The sequence below is a fragment of the Arachis hypogaea genome, chromosome 19 (assembly GCF_003086295.3).
Source record: "Arachis hypogaea cultivar Tifrunner chromosome 19, arahy.Tifrunner.gnm2.J5K5, whole genome shotgun sequence".
NCBI lineage: Eukaryota > Viridiplantae > Streptophyta > Magnoliopsida > Fabales > Fabaceae > Arachis > Arachis hypogaea.
In genome coordinates this window covers 149,447,254-149,469,637 of record NC_092054.1, presented here as the reverse complement: position 1 = coordinate 149,469,637, position 22,384 = coordinate 149,447,254, and the positions used below count along the sequence as shown (strand labels likewise).

Below are 22,384 nucleotides of genomic sequence, written 5' to 3'. Positions count from 1 at the left end.
TTTTTATCAAAACAAAAAATTTAAATTAAAACAAAAAATAGTGATTAGAAATTTTAATTTATTCTTTTAATTATCTAATATTTAAATGAATAAAACTTTAGTATATATATTATTTTCAAAATATAAAAAAAATTAAAACTTTCCTTATTTATAGAAATTAAAATAGTAATTAAAAAAATAAGCTAACACTTTCCATTATTTTTCAAATCCAAAACTTAATTAAAAAGCCAATTTAAAATCCAACCTTTCACATTTGATGACGCGTATAGAGCACAGTAGACAAACATTACCCCCAAAATCTAGGGCACACGCGACAGAGAAAGTAACAGCAAACAATTTAACATTTTCTTTCTTTTCAATTTTTTAATTTTTATTTTATGAAGTAATTAATATTTTGATTGAGTCAAAAAATTAAAAGTAAAATAATTATATAAATTTTAAATTTTGAAAACTCTGATATTTTGGGGCTTTGAAAGCAAGGAAATAAGGGGTGGGCCCCAGCAACAATTTTTTCTTCTTGTGCTTTCTTATTCCTTCTTCATAATCTCATTTACATTTTACACAGTGTCAGTTTTTTCCTTCTTCTTCTTGTTGTTATTATTCTTTTTATTTTCTTCTTTCTTTTCTGTGTTCATTCATTGAACCTCTTTCAACAATTCTTCTATTCTTCGGATATCGCCTTTCTGATGCTTACCCATTTTAGTTTCCTCCGAAAAGTTTCGAACTTTTTATAGTTGGGTTGGTTTTGTGCAACTCTTCGTACACCGAATTCTTTGCTTATTTGAGAAAACAGTGGACTTATTTTTTTCCCTTTCTTGAAGAGGGTTTTTACCCGTTTTGCTTGGGAGCTGAGATTGATTTGGGGTCACATCCATGTATTTGTTCTTGGTTTTGCTTTGACGGTAAGGTCTACATTTCTTGTCAATTTTTCTTCTTTTTGTAAATTTCAAGTTATGGTTTATTGTTTTAAACCTTTATTGGAGCTGAAAATGGCACTTTTCTGGATGAATCTTGGTCTAAGATGGAAATATGTTGAAGGTCTTATTTGATTTTCTACCTGGGAAACTGAAGACTTGATGAGTGCTTCATCTGATTTTTGTGGATCAGTCTTGTGCGGGTTTATCAAATTATTTTTTCTTTCTTTGTTAATGTATAATTTCTGGAATTTCTTTCCCCTCTTCGTTCAGCTCTGATCCATGTCAAGAGCTGTTGAGAGTGTTTGCTGTTTCATAGTTCTAATTCAAAATCACGGATTCTGAATTCTGGGGTTTTTGTTATGTTGCCTGCATGACAGAATGTGCATCTGAAGTCACTTTTCCACTTTGGTTTTGGCCTTTTTGTTACATAATACTTGAATCTGCAGTTGTAGCACTTGGTCTAATATTTGATTTAGTCCTGTTATTTGTACTCATTCTTTTGATCTTGTATCTCTTGTTGGATTTTTGTTTGGAGATTGACAACCCCCAAGAAATTACCCATTAGTGGAGACTAAGTTTTCTGTTCCCCTAGCTTTGTTTGATTCAACTTGATGCAGATTTGTTCTGTATCTTTTCTATATCTGTTGCATCAATCTACTAAATAATACCAAACAAAAGCCTTTTCATTTTGTTTGGAGCTCCTCTTGATTGAATGTTTCTTTTGTGTTTGGTCTATGAAAGGTATCATATTATATTTCTTGTATTCCCTTCTCTAGTTGTAAAAATGTTGTTAAACCTTGAAAAAGCATAGCACAGGTAGCACTTGTTATTTTTGTATTCTATGAAAGAATTAGCATGATAAAACAATTGTTTGATTCTATTATTATTCTTGATTAATGAGCATCTGTGTTTTACTATTTCATTCTTTATACGAAACTCTTTTATGCCGACATTTTAATAGATAGTATTTGATAAGTATTAAATTACTCAGAAGGGAAGCAAACTGGAATTGAACTTAGGACATTTTAATGAAATAGGAATAGATATTACTGCACTGAATTTTATTGGTTCTGTTCATGAATTAGTTGAATGAAGGATATTTAGTCTTGAAAGTAATTCAATACTAAGACAGTTTATTTCTTGTGTCAGAGCAGGAATCAAGCTTTTCTTTATAACGTCTCGGGATCAGTGTTATATATTGGATGTGTAGTATGTGCCATTATTGTGGTGCTGGTTTGATGGGATCAAATGTTGATGAGAAGAAACAGGATCATGAGAGTAGTTTGAAGTTGAATAGTAAAGTTCCCACAAAGCCTTGTAAGTTTTGTGGGGAGAAGCTAGAGCGCGAAAATATGAAATTGAATGGTACAAGTCCTTTTGCGACTCCACACATTAGTCCAACTTCATCCTTGTCAAGTAGTGGTAGCTGTGTCTCCACCTGCAGTAAATTTCTATGCTGCTGTCTTTATTTTTTTGAATCTCGATGTTATTACTATTATATTTCCAAGAGATATTTGTGTAACCCAGTCTTTCTTCAATATGTGATCTTTCAGGTGATTTTTCTGTTGATGTGAACTCATTCGACAGGTATAAAAGTGCACACAGTGGTGTGAATATAATGCTTAACTTAACTATTCTCAAATACTTATTTTGTTTTTTCTATTAGGATGAGTCGAGAAGAAAGTACAGTAAGCGGTGCTAGAGAAGATCTTCATAAGTTGAACGGGGAATTGCAAAAAGGGATGGAAAACAATTCCCAAGAAAGCAGTAATGACAATGAGGGTTACATAGTGAGAAATGTGGAGATTGAGCAAGGCCATAACTGTCAAGAACCAAAACTTGATGGTTCTGAAAACCCTGACGCATCCTCTGCTGAAGAGATCGAATATTCTCTTCCTAATGACTTGGATATCCAAACCTGGGAACCACCTGAGCCAGAAAATCCAGAGGATGATATGGACAACAGTGTGACTTATAATGATGAAGATGAAGACGAGGATAACTGGGGTGATCCTACTACCTCTATATTTAGTTCCAAGGATGAAGTAAGTGGATGCAATAGGTTCAAAGAGGAAAAACAGAGAGCAATGGAAGAAGTAATGAATGGAAAATTCAAGGCACTTGTGGGCCAGCTTCTTAAATCTGTTGGAGTTCCCTCTTCTGATGAAGGTGATAAGAGTTGGGTGGACATAGTAACATCTTTATCCTGGGAAGCTGCTGCTTTTTTGAAGGCTGATGCTATTGGAATTAATACAATGGATCCTGATGGATATGTCAAAGTAAAATGCATTGCAGCTGGTTCCCGCAGCCAAAGGTAAAAATAATTCTCTAGTCATTCTTCGTAATTTTTTCCTTTTTCGCTTTATTATATATTGTGACTCTGTTTAAATTTTTAGCTAAGAATAAAATTAGAATGCATATTATTGTTCTCTATATAAAGTATTGACCTCCTCCTACAGAAAAAAGTCTAGCTCTCATGTCTTCAGTTAGAGTTTATATTTATTGTTTGTATGTACTCATAGTATAATTGGCAGATGGCACTGTCTTTGTCTATAATGTATAAAGATTTTATGGATCCATGTTATGTAATTTAAGAGTCTTCATATTTTGTTATTACAAAAGTGTTTTCCTCCTTAACTATTTAAGAGCATTTTCTTCTTTTCTTTTTAATGACTTCTTTTCTGAACACATAGCAGTGGTTCTTCTGCAATAAACAAACATTTCAATGCTAAATGAGCATAATATTTAGTAGAAAATCTTAGAGAAAATGTTTTGGAATTGCAGTCAGCTCGTGAGAGGTTCTGTCTTCAAGAAACATGCTGCTCACAAGCACATGCCAACTAAATACAAACATCCAAGGTTGTTACTGATTAGTGGCATGCTTGGTCATAGTGGACTGTCCTCATTTGATTCCATGCACCAGGTAACTTAAATTAGATTACTTAAACACAGAGCGAGGATTATGTGCTTTTTCTCTAGCTGATCATTTGCTTGCTTAACAGGAGAAAGACTATCTGAAGTCCAAGATGGATCTTATAGAAATGTGCCATCCAAATGTTATATTAGTTGAGAAGACAGTTTCTCGAGATATACAAGAGTCAATTTTGGCAAAGGGGATGACACTAGTTCTTGATATGAAGCTTCATCGCCTGGAAAGGGTTGCACGTTGTACTGGCTCACCAATTCTAACATGTGATAATTTGAATGGTCAAAAGCTGAAACACTGTGACTTTATTTACTTTGAGAAGTTTGTGGAGGAACATGCTGGTACGGTTGAAGGAGGAAAGCGGCCAACCAAGACTTTGATGTTCATTGAGGGCTGTCCTACCCGTTTGGGATGCACGGTATGCCTATGCTCATAACTCGGAACCTTCTTTTCTTTTATTTATTTTCTCTTATCTACAAGACTAATGAGGTAATTTCCTCATTCTTCTATGACCCTGCAAAATTGTATTATTGTTTTCGGCTTAGTAGTCAGTTAAAAATGAGTTATCACTTGTTCTGAAGCTGCTCCTGTGGGATTTTTTTCTTTTTCTTTGGCCTTTGCATTTGTCAGTGTCAGATGTCAAGGTCTCTTTTTGGGCTGTGCAGTTCTATTTTTGACAGTTTTTGTTATTGATTTCTTCTTTCCTAACATTGCAGATTTTGCTGAAAGGAGCACCTAGTGATGAACTGAAAAGGGTCAAATGCATTGTGCGGTGTGCTGTTGTCATGGCATATCACTTAATCCTTGAAACCTCCTTTCTTGTTGATCAGAAAGCAATGTTTTCTACCATTCCTTCTTTGAATGAAGCAGGAATCTTGCCAATCAATCAACAATCCCTTGATTCTGCATCAGTTGATACAAGCATTCCATTTGTTGAGTATTCTGCTGAAAATGGAATAATTAGTACTGATGTTCCAATTTCCAATGGACTTCATGAAAAAATTGCAAATAGTTCCGTACAACAAGAGTTTTTCCCATTTTCTTGTGAACCATATAATCCAGCCGTCTTTTCTGGGTTCTCAGCCATTTCATCTTCTCTGAAGAAAGTTATGGGGGATAGTTTTCAGTTTACATCTTCTGCTCCTTATCAGTCTCTCTCAGAATATTTTGGCTTCAATGGAAGGAAACCTGATGATCAGGTAAGCGTATCAATTTCTGGTTTAGACTCTCCAGAGGCAGATGGCAGTACCAAGACCGAAGCAAATAGCAATTCTGATGATGAGAAGTTACTTAATGGTGGACAATCCCTGTCCTCTGCCGCGTACTTAAACTCCAATGGAGACAAAATTAAAGATGGTGATATTGATGGAAATAAAATCCAAAATAAAGATGAAATCAATGCAATGCTGGATTCACAGAGTATTTTGGTCTTGATGTCTAGCCGGAATGCCTTAAGAGGGACTGTCTGCCAGCAAAGTCATTTTTCTCATATCATGTTCTACAAGAATTTTGATGTTCCCCTTGGAAAGTTTCTGAAGGATAACCTACTTAATCAGGTTTCAATTGCTTTGTTGTCCTTATTCCTTTTCTTTATCTATTTGAGTATAATATACCATACTATTCTAGGTGTTTTCATTAATGCACCTTTGCTGTCAGCAAGTATGTTGGCGTTGAAGTTCGGAAACTATAATTTGATACACAGTACATGCAAACACCCCCCCCCCCCCCAAAAAAAAAATAAAAACGTGCGCGTGTACATGCTCACACTTATGCATTTATATATAGGTTTTTAAATTTTGATTGCCCTTCTGCTGACTATATTCTCTGCAAGATGAGTTTCGACAAAGTTTATGTTCGAACTTCTAACTGTTTTTGTTACATGCGCAGACAAGACTTTGTGACACCTGTCAAGAATTACCAGAAGCTCACTTGTATTATTATGCTCATCACAATAAACAACTTACAATACAAGTTAAACGATTGTCTGAGGAAAAGTTCTTGCCTGGGGAGGAAGAAGGGAAGCTTTGGATGTGGAGCCGTTGTGGAAAATGCAAGGCCCGCTTCACAAAGCGAGTGTTGATATCTGCAACCGCACGTAGTCTATCATTTGGAAAGTTTTTGGAGCTTAGCCTTTCTCACTATTCTACTTCTAGCGGAAAATTGAGCTGTGGCCATTCTCTTGACAGGGATTTTCTCTACTTCTTTGGGTATGATCATCCTACTCAACTTACACTTTGATGTATTCAATCTTGCTTTTGAATGCAAATCCGTCAACTTCTAAAACTTATCTCCATAGGCCTTGCTGTGCATAAGTTTTACACTTCGCATGTATTTTTTGGGGGTCTCATTGCCCTTTCCTATCATGCAGATTAGGTCATATGGTTGCAATGTTCAGATATTCTTCTGTCATGACTTATAACGTTGCCATGCCACCTCAAAAGCTAGAGTTAAGTGGTTCAATAAAACAAGAGAGGCTTTCGAAGGAGATTGAGAATGTATGTTCACTATCTGGCTATTTTCATGTGAATGATTCTTTGATTTTTATCATATGTTGTAGATTTACTTAGAGATTTCTATTTTCCTAATTTTCATTGCTTTCATGCATTAAAGGTGTACATGAAAGGCATATCACTCTTTATGGAAGTTGCACACCTTTTGAAGACAATAAGTTCTAATGGATCAACATTGAATCTTGGAGGATCAATGAGAGAGTTCACTGAGGTTGAGATGATGTTAAAGCGAGAGCAAGAAGAGTTTGAGGTTAGCTTTATTTTAATATGAGCATGCTTTTGAAATTTGCTAGCTCTAAGTATCTCTTCTAGGCCAGAACCTATTAATTTTGGTTCATATGTATATGTATGTTAAGTGTTCAATTTGATACACGCTAGCTCACTGAACATGTTTCTCTTCTAGAGACATAACATCATTAGACTTAACCAAGATGTTGATACATTTAATGAAAGTGACAATTTTTTATAGATGAAGAACTGCATATATTTAAGGTTCTATATTGTTATTGCTAAAGTGCTGATTAGAAGCTTAAATGCCACTGAAAATGTTCTTTACATTGTGAATATTGCCTTGCATAGCTTTATTTTTGGAAGGGGGAGCATAGAGAAAGAGAAGAAAGAGAAGAAAGAGGGAAAAAGGGGGGGGGGGGGGATTTGTATTAAAACATTCCACCCCCCAAAACCACAAACAATTTCACACTACCATTTTGGTCTTAAAACATTTACCACTTGCTGTTTTTAATCTTGTATACTTTAGCTTTCAACGTACGTGATTTCCTTCCAAACCTAATTGAATCTTAGTGCAGTTTACCATGTGGGAAACCTATATATATATATATATATATAATGAATGCTTGGCTCTGTGATTCGTATGAATCCTGATGTCTTCTTCCTATGTCTTGTGTCATGATAACAGGTAAATATCAAGAATGCTGTTGCTAAGAAGGGGGATCTTGATCGGGCTGCGTACAAACTTCTCTGTCTAAACCGATTGATGTGGGATCTTTTGATTGAAGCCTATGTTTGGGATCGACGACTGAACTCACTTCTCTCCCCTGATCATCTAAAAACTGAGTCTGATGTCTCTGAGAAAGTTATGCAAGAATGTGGGTCTACGGAAGGTGGCAATATAAATGGGATGCGAGACACATCTGTGGAAGTGAATGAAATCCCTATAAAGGAAATTCCGATAAGTGGACCTCCTCTAGAATGCAATGAACAGGATGATCTATCTAATGCATCTAATGTCCCACTAAATGTGTCGATGCCAATTATTAGTGATTTTAGGTCAGAGAGACCCTCTGACCGAAAGTTGAAATTGAATGTAGATGTTCCCACTCGGTTCCCTTTATCAGATAGCAGTCTCTATGAAACAGACTCTGCTATGTCAAATCATCTCCAAGTGCATGAAAATTCTCCAGATTCCACAGATAATACACAAATTAGTCATCCAGCTGCTGATACGAGGATATCAAACAAGGATGATTCACAGCATTCACCTGTTACCATCTCGCCGGATTCAAATGAATGGTTCTGGAGGCCATTTGCCGACATTCGGCAGATTGGCATAAGGGACTTCCAGAAAAGATTCTTGCCAAGATTTGAACCAGTAAGCAGCTCTATCATAGAAAATTTACCGACAGCAAATCAACTAATCGCTGATGAAGGCACAAGGTTGCACATCCCCCTTAGGACAGATAATTTTATTGTATCTGACTATGAGGGTGAACCCTCAAGTATAATTGCTTGTGCTCTGGCCTTTCTGAAAGATCCATCGGTGGTGACAGAAGTTGATGATGGGGATGATGGTTTGCCTAGTTCATTCCATGGAGCCTTACCCTCTCCACAGACATTTTCAAGAAGTTCTTCAGATGCAGATTCTGTGCACTCTTCAGGAAGCACTTCTTCGGAAGAGTCAAGAACTTCTCATGCTCCAGAAAACCATAGCATAGAGATCGCAATGGGATATGCAAAATCACTAGGGAGGGAAAAATATTCAGTGATCTGTCATTACGTTAACCAGTTCCGTGAACTTAGGAGTAGATGTTGCCTATCTGAGCTTGATTATATTGCTTCTTTAAGCCGCTGTAGGAATTGGGATGCTAAAGGTGGGAAAAGCAAATCCTTTTTCGCAAAGACACTTGATGACAGGTTCATCATAAAGGAAATCAAGAAGACAGAGCTTGATTCATTTTTGGGTTTTTCTTCTGTGTATTTCAAATACATGAGGGAGTCATTTGAGTCTGGGAGCCAAACATGTCTCGCAAAGGTCATGGGGATATATCAGGTTAGTGTACTGATCTGTGCAAGTGTGCAACATTCACACTGTGACCAACTTTTCCAATTGTGTTGTTTCATGGAACGTTTTCCCTTTCAATCTATGTGCAGGTTACTAAAAGAAACGTAAAAACTGGAAAAGAAGTTAAGCATGACCTCATGGTGATGGAAAATCTTACCTACAATTGCAATATTACTCGCCAGTATGATCTTAAAGGTGCTCTTTATGCCCGGTTCAATACTGCTACTGATGGTGCTGGAGATGTTCTTTTGGATCAGAACTTTGTGAATGACATGAACTCTTCTCCACTGTATGTCAGTCATAAAGCGAAGCGTTTTCTTCAAAGGGCTGTTTGGAATGACACAACTTTTCTCAATGTAAGCCCTGCACTAAAATCATTTGAATCTTCGAGCCCTGAATTCTCGATATATAGTATATATCACGCATGTTGTGACCCTTGTGCTTATGTGTTGGTTAAATCCATTTGTGTTTTGGATTTCTTTTTCCTGGCTTCTTGCTTATAAAGGTCTTTATGTGCTCAATACGCAGTCTGTCAACGTGATGGATTATTCCTTACTAGTTGGAGTGGATTCCCAGAAGCGCGTGCTTGTTTGCGGCATCATCGATTATCTCAGGCAGTATACCTGGGACAAGCATCTCGAGACATGGATGAAATCCTCGCTCGTTGTGCCGAAGAATGTGTTGCCAACCGTAATATCTCCAAGGGAATACAAGAAGAGGTTCAGAAAATTCATGTCTACCCATTTTTTGAGTGTTCCAGATCACTGGTGTTCTCAGAAATTACTAAGTCCTTGCAAACTTTGTGGCTCAGGAGAAGATGATCCTCCCCAACAAGGAAATTAGAACAAGGGTGAAAAATGTTTTTTTTTTTAATTTTTTTTTCTACCCCAAAATCTTTTGATTCAATTTCTCAAGAATTCATATACAAGTTGAGAGTTTATGTGTTTTTTTTAATGCCAGTAGCTGTATATAGGAAGCCAAATATTGTTCATATAAACTTAGCCCTGATATTCAACATTTTTTAGAGAATTTCTAGGGATTATGTTATCATGCTATGGGTCCATCATGCTCAGCATGAGATAAGAGTATATTTTTGTAAAGCCTAAGGAAAAATGTAAAGGTTTACTTTGAGTCAATGAAAAAAGTGCAGTTGCCAGCATGCTTCATATCCGGTTTTAATTATCAACTTATTATATTACTATTTCTTCAATTATCAACTTGTTACCTTGACAAGGGTGATAATAAGTTAATAACATAACTTTCATAGAATCAGCTAGAATCATCGATGACTACTTGATGGATAAAATTTAGGTCTATGTGAAAGTGAAATACTTCCTATGATGCTTGTGGGACAGAGTTACTTTTTTTTTGGTCATGAACAGAGGGTTACTTATATGAACATGGGAAAGCATTAACGTTGCCCAAGTTGAAAGCAAATTCTGATCCAAGTTGCTGTTAAAGGAAAAACATATTCCCACAGGAATTTCCATTCCAAAGGAAAGCATAAACAAAAGGGGGGTCTATGCCTGAATATATATATACATGTTACAAATGTATATGACTCACATTCTTCATGTCCCAAACATCTTCCAGAGCCCGGTTTTAGTGGAGATGAACACCTCAACCAGCCAAGACATGATTGTTCACTATGAAAACAGTGAGGATGATTATTATTATGATCTTGATGATGATTATGAAACTGATGAATCTCACTATTTCTATGTTATCAATGCAATACTAAGTGGAACTGCTAGGTTGAATGTTCTCTTGCCCACAGCCACCATCCTTGCCTTCAGCATTTTTGCACCTATCCTGACAGACGACGGTGAATGCGGCACGCTGAACCGCTGGTTGACAGCAATCTTCCTGGCTATCTTGGCAGTGTCTTGCATCTTCTTCACATGCACCGACAGCTTTAGAACAGCCACCGGGCGGTTGTACTATGGGGTGGCAACATTTAGAGGGATCTGGACTTTCAATGGAGGCAGGAAGAAGCCATGTGTGCCATCGGATTACAGACTAAGATGGGGTGATCTTTTCCATGCATCACTATCCCTAGTCTCTTTTCTTGCCTTTGCAGGATTACACTTTGATGTTGTTAAGTGTTACTATCCGGGACTGCCTAGAAAGGTGACCAACACTGTTCCTCTTGTGGTTGGTTTTGTAGTGAGTGTCTTATTTGTTGTGTTTCCTTCAAAGAGAAGAGGAATCGGTTATCCTTTCTTGCTGCAAAGGGATTCCTTGTACTCTAGACGTTGAAATTCATACACCCATAGAGATTTGTCATTTGTTCCTCTTGGAAGAGATTCCACAAATTATCAAACAGTTTTACTAAGAGATAATGATCCCTGAAACCAGGATATTGTTGCCTTGTTGGGTCGTATGGCAAGGGTCAATGGTCAACACTTTTACATTATAGTCATAAGGGTCAAATATATCATTACATTTTAATCTTAACAAGTCAAAATGGCTAATCAAATTCTCTATTATCACATTTCAACAATATAGAGTAAGTAGAATTAAATATATTATGATCCTTGAAGGTGAGGATTTCACTTTGAAGAGTAAAATAAATAGAGAATTTCAACCTGGAGCAATTCATGAGTAAGGACTAGAAGACAATGAAGTACAAAAAATAATGAAACACCAAGTAAAACGGGTACCCATGGATAATGACAGCTATTTTCTCCTATAAGATTCACATTGGTAACCAAAGATAACAACCAACATCCTGTTTCTTGCTCTTGAAATTTCAATGGAGCAAACAATAGAACCTCTAATATACTCATCTCTGTTCCTTTGAGGGGGAAAAAAAAGAAAAGAAGAAACAAAGAATTACTTAAATTCAAGTACATTGACACCTACGTGGAACAAGAACACCAATAGGTTTTCTTTTTTCGCGAATTATAGCTTCCTTAATTATGGGAAGCTTTTCATGAACTTTCTTCCAGATATGATTCACTGCACCGTCCAAAGGTATTGGTCCAATGCCACCTGGATGACCATTATCATAGACAAAAATGGGTTGTACCTGAGCCATGTTTTGGCGAAACCTGTCTTTCTGTTGTTTCGAAAAGCTTTTGAGATGATTGACTAACCAGCTTGGTTTCAGCGCATCGGCAACCGCCACGAAAACTGAAAATTCCGTATAATCCACCGTGCCTTCAAATGGGAGTTCGATGTTGTCGCTGACAATAACAGGTATACAAAGACTTTGAATGGCATCAAATAGTCGGCACGAAGTGGGTGTATCCCCAGCTGGATGCAAGCAAAATTCGGATGATCTCATCCCCCTAATTGATTGCTCTCGCCCAGTGGCATTCGGGAAGCCTTCCTCTATTATAACACCAGGCTCATTAACCAATAGATCCCATAACTTCTCTCTAACTAAGCCACCCTGCAAATAGAATAATATGTAAATCAGATAAGCATGGAACCATGGAACAAACATAAATGTATTAGCTTGATTGGAGAATCAAACATATGCATCTGCTAGAGTTTAGGCCTACACAGTCTTCATCCTCAACCAGGGAAACTTTTTATTAATATTTTAAGACCTTTTTGTGTCATGACTGATGATAACTCACTAGGTCAAGTGCAACTAAACAAACAGAACTACAATCACTAAACAAATTTGATCACTTATAAGAACAGAGTAGTAAGATGATCAAATTATGAATTGTGGAAGATGCTAGAATGTGCAAAACACAATAAATGAAGCACGGTTAGGCCAGAAAGGAAATATTACAGACCCGGTGCCTATGTTTTGCTCCTTTGAAATACAAAAGGCTATGGCGCTCCTGGTTTTCTGACAGCTGCAACCTCGGAAGTAGATGTGTGTACGGCACAATAACATCTTTAATTACAGAAACTTGGGTGTGTTGAATCATTTCAGACGAGCTACAATTAGATGACTTCGAGTCAAGTCTGTACCAACCACCAAAGTCCACCACAAGGAGAATAGCTGGGGAAATTTCATCCTTAACATGCCACATTGCAACTGGGTCTGCCAAAGAATGCTTCAGTTTTAACATAACCTGACAATTCAAAGACTAAATCATAAGCTGGTAACAGCACACACTGGAACTTTCTCCTCTCCTATTGTCACCAACACCATCACATTATAAATTTTCAGAACACAACAAGTATCAAAAGCAAATAGATAGAAGTCTGTACCTCTATCTAAACACACTAAGTACATTAGATTAGCATCTAGATTACTACCAAAAAAAAAAAAATGATTCCAGGCTTCCACTAAAGCCACACTGCAAATTAACCAAACACCTAGAACCTTCTTTCCTTAAAGCTCTGTTCTTAGCTACTCCACACTCATCACATGCAACAAGTTCCTAAATCTTATACTACAACGTAACAATTGCACTGCAAACACAAAAAACCAAACTTTAAAAAATGGACAAAAAAAAAAAAAAAGGAAAATTTTATACCGGTGAGCACAAACACGTGATCTCTTCCACCAGAACGCTTCCAAGCTTCGGTTTTTTTAAGAAAATCCAAGACTTCCCTCTGCCTCCCATAATCCTCATTGGCAACGTCCTTCTTCCTGAACAACCCTTTAGCAATCCCAAGCTGCATCTCAGCGCTGATGGTGGCGAAGAAGGGGACGAAGATGACGTCGGCATCACGTGCGTCAAAAACGCGTCTTGCAAAGGACCCGGATCGATTCTCATAGGGCGTCATGAGATCCCCCATGATCCAGTACTCGGCACTGTACTGCTTGATCAGTGGGTTCTCAGGGTACGGTGGGAAGTCTAGGGTTTTGGCGCGAAGCTGTTTCGATCGGATTTCGCGATCCGCGTCGCTGCCGAGTCGGGAATCGGAGCTGAGGGACCAATAATTGTTGAGGAGGCCGTAGTTGAGGGATCTGGGGAGGTCAGCGACCATGACATTGATGAATGAAGTGGTGGATGGAAGAGAGAGAGTGCGCTGTGAAGTGGCGGTGAGAGTGGTGGAGGGGGAGGAGGAGGTGAGGAAGAGAAGGATGGAGAGAAGGGAGAGGAGTGTGAAGACAAGGAAGAGTTTTGAAGCAGAGGATATGGAGCTGCCATGGTTGTTCTTCAGAACCAGAGGCATTGCTTTGTGTTGTTTTCTTCTGTCAGTAGTGTGATTCTCTTTCTCTCATCACTCATCAATGCTTTCCCATTTTTATGAATGCTTATAATAAACGAATAACACTACTTTAGTCCGTTAATCAATCCAAAATTCGAAATATAGCACTTCACCGGTTGGTTTTGATCATTAAATATGCCACTTTAACACACTAACAAATAGAGGAAATCTATCATTCATGTACATCTTTGTTTTAACTTTTAACCAACTTGATTGAGTTAAGTCACTAGTCTGCTTAATTAAGTATTAGAATAATTTTATTTTGTATATATAATAATTAATTTCGTTAAATAAATCTTAATCTACAATAAATAAATTGAGAAATGCCATAAAAAACAAAAAAAATACTTTTTTGGCTAATTTTTTTTAAATGAGAAAATATAATATATTATTTAGGGTAAAAAACTAGAATAAACCAAGGGAAGTTGCAAATTACCTAAATGAGTCAAAGTGAAATTCGTTTCAGCAATGAGCCAAATCCTATATTTATATAATTCGAACCAGCATGGTTCGAACTTCATTCATGAATAATTCGAACCAGGGTGGTTCGAATTACTAAGAGAGAAGTTGATTCAAGTAAATCGAACCAGGGTGGTTCGAATTACAGGGGAGGAAACTGCAGCACATAATTCGAACCAAGCTGGTTCGAATTATATGGGGAGACGCTGCATCAAGTAATTCGAACCAAGCTGGTTCGAATTATATGGGGAGACGCTGCATCAAGTAATTCGAACCAGGCTGGTTCGAATTACACAAACCGAATTCGAACCAGTCCGGTTCAATTTAGTGGTAGACAGTGCAGTATATATATGGTTGTAAACGTGAGTTGCTCTCATAGAGGGTGTAAGATGGCTAGTGAGGAGAGTTTTGTGGTTTTGGTTCACCACAGAGGATCCATTAAGAGGAAAACTCGCTCCGGTGTGAAGTTTACAGATAAGGATCCTCTCTGTATTGTCGTGAAACCAACGACAAGCTATGATGACCTTGTTAGATCTGTGCTGATGAAACTTGGTCTGGAAGGTGCGAAGCGAGTGAAGAAGTTTTTCTATCGCATTCCAATCACTGTCTTGCAGGATACCGTGAAGTATGATTGCTTCACGATTGGTAGTGATGAGGACCTGCAAGTCATGTTTCTATGTCGGAGGCAGTTTCCCGAGGTAAGGACACCAGAGTTGTTGGCAAAGCTGGTTGATGTGGTATCCAGCTCAGGGGGTTCGAACCGAAATGCCACCACTGAAGCCGCGGCAGCCGGTTCCAGTTCCAGGCCTGCCGTTGCTTCTTCGTCCGTCCCTGTGTACGAGCCAGCGGTCCAACCAGTCGCCTCCCCGTCTTTTGCTATTGATCTCAATGATGGAGTAGGCGACGTGGTAGGATCAGTTGATATTCTGCCGAACGCTTTACAGGGAGTTCCACCGGTTGGCGTCGGAGACGGAGTGTTGGGTGATGTAGAGGAGGATGACGTTAAGCCGGATATGATTGAGGATGACAGCGGCGACGAGGTTGGAGCGACTGAGCCTGCATTGGCGGTCGGTGGTTCTAGTTCTGGCACACAGCAGTATCCACCACATTTTTCCTCTTTGGACCTGGATGCCATGAGGCAAGAGGGTGTTTCAGGGCACTCTATTGGATTCGGAGCTAGAGATGCTGAAGGGACTGCTGGTTTGACAGAGTTCCAGGTTGGTCAGCAATTTCAGGATAAAGATGAGGTCCTGTTAAGTGTGAAGACTTACAGCATCCGGCGAGGGGTACAGTACAAGGTTGTGGAGTCTGATCATCGCCGTTATGTGGGCAAGTGTTCTGAGTTTGGGAATGGGTGCACATGGTTGATTCGACTGAGTCTGCGGAAGCGCAAGGGCATTTGGGAGGTCAAACAGTACAATGGACCTCACACTTGTCTTGCGACCTCCATCTCGAGTGACCACAGGAGCTTGGATTATCATGTGATTTCGGCGTTCGTTATGCCAATGGTTAGGGCTGATGCATCCGTCAGCATCAAGGTGCTCCTAAATGCCACGGCAGCACACTTCGGGTTTAGGCCGACTTACAGGAGGGTCTGGATGGCGAAGCAGAAGGCAATTGCCCTCGTATACGGTGACTGGGATGAGTCATACAACGAGCTCCCCAGGTGGGTTTTGGGAGTCCAGTTGACGATACCCGGTACTGTTGCAATCCTACGGACGAGCCCCGTTCGAGTTAGTGGACAAGTATACGAGTCTCAAGCTTTTTTCCACAGACTTTTCTGGACGTTTCCACCGCTCATCCAGGCATTTCGCCATTACAAGCCCCTAGTTAGCATTGACGACACCCATCTGTGTGGGAAGTACGGGGGTACTTTGCTCATCGCAATTGCACAGGACGGGAACTCCAACATTCTACCTGTTGCATTCGCACTAGTAGAAGGTGAGAATGCAGAGTCTTGGTCATTCTTTCTCTCCCACCTTAGACAGTACGTGACACCGCAGCCCGGTCTTCTAGTTATATCGGACAGGCATAACAGCATCAAGGCTGCGCTTGAGGCTCCGGACGGAGGTTGGTTACCTCCATCTGCATACCGTGCATTCTGCATTCGACACGTAGCGGCTAATTTTGCCCTTACCTTCAAGGGCAAAGATGCACGTAGGCTTCTAGTGAATGCCGCATATGCCAAGACCGAGGTTGAGTTTGATTACTGGTTTGATATTCTTCGGTCTGAAGACCCGGCGATGTGTGAGTGGGCGAACCGGATTGATTATTCCTTGTGGACTCAGCATCGTGACGAGGGACGGAGATTCGGTCACATGACGACAAATATCTCGGAGTGTGTGAACTCAATCCTGAAGGGTGTCAGAAACCTCCCTGTATGCTCTTTGGTGAAGGCAACATATGGAAGGCTTGCGGAACTCTTTGTTCGCAAGGGGAGAGAGGCTGAGGCCCAGATGGGAACCGGAGACAAGAACCTCTTCCTGTCCGGCACGTCGTCAGGACGATCCATCTCAGGAACTCGCCCAGCTCCCCGCTGTGAGGCCTCAACAGGAATAGCAACGGCTCTCGGATCGCCCAACTGCGGATCCGGAGACAAGAACCTCTTCCTGTGCTGACTCCACCACTCCAAGAACTCATGCGACGGACCAGGGTCAGCAACAACATCGAACCTCAGCACGCTCTCCGTACGGGAGTCCCAATAGAGATGCCACTTCTGCAAATGGGACAGGAACCATCGATCGCCGCCTCTGCCGTCCTTCGACATCAGAAAGTCGATGTTCAGGGCGGGATGTGGACGGGGCTGCACCCCTCCAAATTGCGGAAGAACCCTATCTATCTGATGCCACTCTATGACGGCAAAGTAGATAAGCGATGTAACAGACCGCCACAGCACCATATGCCGAGGCTCCAAAACCTCGGGATGCACGACCTGAAGTATGTCGGGGCTGCTGTACGGCATCCAGATAAACTGCACCAAGAACTATATAGTGTCAGGGCAACTCATGAACCCAACTCGTAAAGCGTGGTTAAATAAAAAAACTTATTAAGTAACATACTGACCTCTCTATCCTGCAACCGGTCTATCCAGAGCCTCCACATCTGAACTCTAGGACCCTTCTCGCTATTGGAAGGGATGTAACCTGACCACCTGCATCATGCACATGTCTTACCGTTACTTAAATGTGTGCTTAGGGTATCCAATACATTATAAATGAACACGTAGTTATGTATAATAAATTGAAATAGACAAAGCTTAGTACAGTACCTCGAGGCCAATGGCCAGCTGAACGTCTCAAATCCTGCAGGCCTAAACCGAGGAAATCACCAGAAAATCCATGACTGAAGTAGCTGAAGTGGGCCCGCTAGCTTGATAACATTTCTGTTCGCCACTCGGTACATGCACCGGTACAACCATGCCAGTGCTGCAGAACCCCAGCTGTAGGTCCCCATCTCCTCCAGCCTAGCTACAAACGGAAGCCATTTGATGTGAATGCGGTTTCCGGACTTGTCCGCAAAAAGCTGCGTGCCCAACAACATCATGATGTATGCACGGGCATATCGACGCACAGTATCCTCATCAGCTCCCTCCGGGCACTCACCAAAAGTCTCTTGAAACCAGCTGCAGTTGATCGCGTACTTCTGAACCTGGCTAGGAGGAGGTACCACTCCAAGCAACTCCTCGAACCAAACCCAGGCTGGATGGCCACCCTCGATGTATATCTGGAACTCTGATAGGCAGCCGCTGACGTAACGCCCGTCCACTGGCAAACCCAGCTGGTATGCCACGTCCTGGAGTGTGATCGTGCACTCTCCGAATGGCATATGAAACGTGTGCGTCTCCGGACACCATCGCTCGACGAACGCACTGACAAGGGCCTCGTCCAACCGGAACCATCTATCGTTCAGCCTTGCAAGATGGTAAAGACCTGCCATCTGCAGGTACGGAACGTATCTGTCATCGAGGAGCATGCCCTGCTGCCGCCACATGCTCCTGATGCATCGCTGAGGCTGCGGAAGAAATGAACCGCATTATTAAAACCAACTTAATTACCAGTGACAAACATAATCAACACGATAATTGATAAACCAAAAAATCGTACTAAATATAAGCGCTTAAAAATCCATGAACGAGAACCACTTGCATAAACAACTAACATAAGAAACCAGCATAAACCACTGACATTAAAGATCTAACATTAAACAACCACAACTAAACCGCTAACATAAACCACTAACATAAACCACAAACATAAACCGTTAACGTAAACCACATACATAAACCACTAACATAAACCATTAACAGAAACCACTAACATAAACCACTAACATAAACCACCAACTAAACCACCATCTAACCCGCATGCAAAACCACTAACATAAACCACTAACATAAACCATTAACAGAAACCACTAACATAAACCACTAACATAAACCACCAACTAAACCACCATCTAACCCGCATGCAAAACCACTAACTCACATGTACCGGTAGAACAAAGTTATTTCCGTACTAACCTCCTCATTGATGACCCCAGCTATATGGGCGACTCCGTCCAAGCGATATAACCGTGCCGGATCGTCCCCCATCAGCAGAGTATTCCGTTCAGGTCTTTGTCGGAGAGAATCTGGGTCGTTTTCTCTGAGATTTGGTGGGGTAGGGGAAGGTGAGAATGGTTCGAATGAGGCTGATTCAAACTCCTTATATAGCCCAATCACTAGTAATTCGAACCAGGGTGGTTCGAATTACTTGAGGACCTAACTTACCTATAATTCGAACTAGCTTGGTTCGATTTACCATCAACTCTTTCTTGCTAATTCGAACTGGCCTGGTTCGATTTACTCCTAAATGCAGTTCGAACTAGCCTGGTTCGAATTACATTAAAATACGATTTGGCTTATTGCTGAATCGATTTTCATTTTAGCTGATATACGTAAATTTGAAGTGATGGTGGCTTATTATGGTGTTTTGCCCTATTATTTATTGGTGTGAATAAATTGAATATTTTTTATTAGTGAAGATAAAAAGTTTAAAGATAAGATTTTATAAAAAAAAATAAAAAAATTATATATAAATCTGACTCTCAATTTTTTGTTTTCAAATCTAACCCTCTAACTTCTTTTACTTCTCTTCTACAATTTTGTGATACACTTCTTATTTCCATGATACCACAAAACACACTTTTTCTTCAATATTAAAAATAAAAAGGGTTATCTTTTCACACATCGAGGTAACTTAATTTTGGGTCTTGTTTTTCTCATGCAGATGGGAATTTTTTTTTTCATTTTTTAAGATGGATATCTGATATTGGTTCTTCTCTGCTTCTCATATTGGTCAGATTAGCTAGATAGCATGTGGAGAAGAATGTGCAGCCAGCTATGCATCCACAAGAAAAAAAATGGATTTAAAAAAAATGGATTAAAAAAAAAATGCATATCATAGAAAAACTCTTGAACACCTGACTCACTAAACAAGGATGTCAGCTATGTCAAAGAAACATGATTCCATGGACGATTATTTCATGAAATCATGAATGACTTTTCCTTCCTATTTATGTAAATGGTAATATGGTATTAAATATAAGTCTTAATGTAATTAACCACCCAAAATTGTGGTCAAACATGGTTGAGTCTCATGGTGAAATGAGTATGACTCAAGCTTGACATGAGGCAGCGAAGCAATAGAACAGTACAAACGTAAGCCGCGAAACTAGAAAAATTGGCCCTTTTGAACGTAAGTCATAAATTTTGGGAGGTTCAGAACCAGAGAATAAAAAATGGACAAACAAATATACAAAGTGTCTTGCATCAAAATTTCTTGATATAGTCACAAATGCCGTAGCTTTTACAAGGAAAGTGGAAGGTGAGTTCAGTAGAATGAACCCGTAACAAAATTTGAAGTGGCAAGACAGCATTATCATGGTCTGAAGTCTGAACTATCAACTATCCCATAGGAAACTACTCCCAACCAATCCCACAAGTCCTTTAGGATGCGTTTGGTAGGTGAGAAAGGATACAAATACAGAGATAGAGACACATTTGGAGTTGGTGACATAAATACAGGATAGTATATCTCTCTATCTCTGTATTTTTATCTTGTCACAATTACCAAACACAACATTGGTCTTCTATTCTTCTTCTACCATATGTTGTTGTCTAAGCCATCACAACTTCATCAAAATTCCAGTCTTGTACAATGTCCCTTCTGACAGCACGGCTTCGTACCAGCCTTGGAGTACCAGGTACCTCGTTGTCACTGGAAATAGGTTGTGGGGTAACTTTGGATGATGATGGTGGATGAAAAGAGTGCATTGTTGGGGGTGGAAGAGATAATTTCCTTGTTAAACAGTTGGCAATAGCATAGCATCTTCCTTCATTTTCTGAATTTGAAACAGAACTTCGAAAAGAGTGTGATGGTGATGGGTTTTCCACACTATGGCACACAAGACATGCCAGACTCATTGTGGTTCTCAGGGCCTGGTTAAGCTGCTATTAATGTTAGAAATAAGACATTAGTAAACAGAGACAACTGTTGATTAAAACTTTCAATATGAACTATGATTTTGCATCAATGGACGGTTAATTCAGCACCTAGAGAAGTATATGTAGCATGGTAAAAATCATAAAATAAACATGCCATTCAACCACCTTGCTCAATAGAGTCAACTTTCTAAGCAAAAATGATTGTTTTTTTTTAAGGTAAAAATGATTGTTTCTCAGACATCAAAAGAGCAATACATATATAAAAGCTACCTTCTACAACTCAAGCATTTCTTTGAGTAAACATCAAAGTATGTAATTTCACATCATAAATGTATAACTTATGGAAGTAATAATTGCAAATATCAATAATTGCAACCTTATCATTACTCATCTATTTGCAACATCAGGAATAGATTTAGAAACAAACTGATTGTTTTCATCTTACAAATGAATATCGAAGCCTCATAGACAATGATTATCTATATCAGTGTTTTTCCCTTTACAGGATCACATTTTTTATGAAGTCAGAGCATAACTTGCATAACAACTTCGTCGAAACTTGCCTAACAACTGCGGACTCCGATTACAGCATGTTATCATACAGTTTTCCATTGACAAGAGCCGGTTAACAATATGTGCAAAGGACTGTGTGCAAGAAAACATGAATTTTCAGCATACTTTTATGATAAGCCAAAATTAGTCCAAAGTTGATGAGCTAGCTTGCAAAATGAATTTTTAAGTTTCGAAAAGCCAAATGAAACCCTAAGCTCAAACAGATCAGAACCCAATCATAGTAGGTTGCATTCTTCCACTTCATGCTTCAAATTTCCTAAATAAACCAATATATCTATAAGCCAATTTAAGTCTTCATCCCCTACCCTAATTTTCCTCGTGAAAATTGGCACTATTTACTTATTTCTCCACTCTCGAATTCACGAAACCATATGAGTTCTAACCTGAAACTTTCCACTGAAACACGAAAACCAAATCCCCAACATCAAGTCAACCATTACAAATTTACAACCCAATCAACAAACACCCAAAAATAGAAACTTTAATAAAAACATTAAAAAATAACCAACTTGGAAGCTTGAAAATCAGAATAACAAGTGCAAAATTAGAAAACCAAATCAGAATGGACAAGATCACACACAATGATGGGATCTAACAAAAAAAAATAGGGAAATTAAGTAATTAAGAGAGAACCTAAATTATAAAAAAGAAGGGAAATTGTGAAAAAGGTCAACGAGGAAGAATGGAGGTACGAACCTGGAATGGAGAGTGCAGAGAAGAGGAAGGAGAGAGTGGTGGTGGGACAAGATTCGATTGAGGCTTTTACGATGAAAAAGGAAATGGGCCACCGATCACTGATTCACTGCTTCACTGCTTTCTTTTATTTTAATTTATTTTATTTTATTTTATTATGAACTTGTTTATCTACTTATCTTCTACTTAATTTTCAATTGGAGTGTTTTCTTGGCTGTTTTCCTCATTTTTATTTTCAAATGATCACCAATTATGTTGTAAAATAACAACTACTCAATTCAATTTTTTTAAAAAAACTTGAATTCAGGTTTCAATTAAATTGAGTTATTGAAAAAGTTCGGTATGATTTATCTAAAAGCTAAAAAATAAATTCTAAATTGGTCTTTAATAATTTTG

General features: G+C 39.1%; 5 protein-coding genes across 9 annotated transcripts; 2 read left to right on the top strand and 3 right to left on the bottom strand.

Annotated features, from left to right (window-relative positions):
* The first annotated feature begins 453 nt into the window (after positions 1-453).
* On the top strand, positions 454-9,818 carry LOC112775479 (putative 1-phosphatidylinositol-3-phosphate 5-kinase FAB1D). Of its 4 annotated transcripts, none has more exons than XM_025819108.3 (13): positions 454-902; positions 2,072-2,360; positions 2,471-2,504; positions 2,584-3,231; positions 3,702-3,840; positions 3,920-4,261; positions 4,560-5,399; positions 5,731-6,050; positions 6,212-6,338; positions 6,454-6,603; positions 7,270-8,640; positions 8,742-9,008; positions 9,181-9,818. In XM_025819108.3, exons 2-13 carry the CDS (start codon positions 2,120-2,122, stop codon positions 9,493-9,495), a joined length of 4,794 nt encoding a protein of 1,597 aa, XP_025674893.1. In that variant the 5' UTR covers positions 454-902; positions 2,072-2,119; the 3' UTR covers positions 9,496-9,818. The 4 variants fall into 4 exon arrangements, with proteins under 4 accessions (XP_025674893.1, XP_025674892.1, XP_025674895.1 ...); XM_025819107.3 differs by having other exon boundaries at positions 517-902; positions 2,067-2,360; XM_025819110.3 differs by having other exon boundaries at positions 543-902; positions 2,072-2,282.
* Positions 9,819-10,209: 391 nt separating this feature from the next.
* On the top strand, positions 10,210-10,911 carry LOC112779056 (protein DMP2-like). Its single transcript, XM_025823317.1, has one exon. It carries the CDS (start codon positions 10,210-10,212, stop codon positions 10,909-10,911), a length of 702 nt encoding a protein of 233 aa, XP_025679102.1.
* Positions 10,912-11,157: 246 nt separating this feature from the next.
* LOC112775482 (probable arabinosyltransferase ARAD1) lies at positions 11,158-13,923 on the bottom strand. Its single transcript, XM_025819113.3, has 3 exons — positions 13,098-13,923; positions 12,405-12,658; positions 11,158-12,049 (listed from the first exon to the last, which is right to left on the bottom strand). Exons 1-3 carry the CDS (start codon positions 13,741-13,743, stop codon positions 11,498-11,500), a joined length of 1,452 nt encoding a protein of 483 aa, XP_025674898.1. The 5' UTR covers positions 13,744-13,923; the 3' UTR covers positions 11,158-11,497.
* Positions 13,924-16,064: 2,141 nt separating this feature from the next.
* Positions 16,065-18,210, bottom strand: LOC140182405 (serine/threonine-protein phosphatase 7 long form homolog). The gene is made up of 5 exons (XM_072228600.1): positions 18,112-18,210; positions 17,567-18,030; positions 17,302-17,389; positions 16,703-17,209; positions 16,065-16,088 (listed from the first exon to the last, which is right to left on the bottom strand). Exons 1-5 carry the CDS (start codon positions 18,208-18,210, stop codon positions 16,065-16,067), a joined length of 1,182 nt encoding a protein of 393 aa, XP_072084701.1.
* A 1,819-nt stretch (positions 18,211-20,029) lies between these two features.
* On the bottom strand, positions 20,030-22,140 carry LOC112777168 (uncharacterized). Of its 2 annotated transcripts, none has more exons than XM_025821470.2 (2): positions 21,992-22,140; positions 20,030-20,725 (listed from the first exon to the last, which is right to left on the bottom strand). In XM_025821470.2, the coding sequence occupies exon 2, from the start codon at positions 20,699-20,701 to the stop codon at positions 20,396-20,398; it is 306 nt and encodes a 101-aa protein (XP_025677255.1). In that variant the 5' UTR covers positions 20,702-20,725; positions 21,992-22,140; the 3' UTR covers positions 20,030-20,395. The 2 variants fall into 2 exon arrangements, with proteins under 2 accessions (XP_025677255.1, XP_072083048.1); XM_072226947.1 differs by having other exon boundaries at positions 20,030-20,728; positions 21,992-22,139.
* Positions 22,141-22,384: the final 244 nt, after the last annotated feature.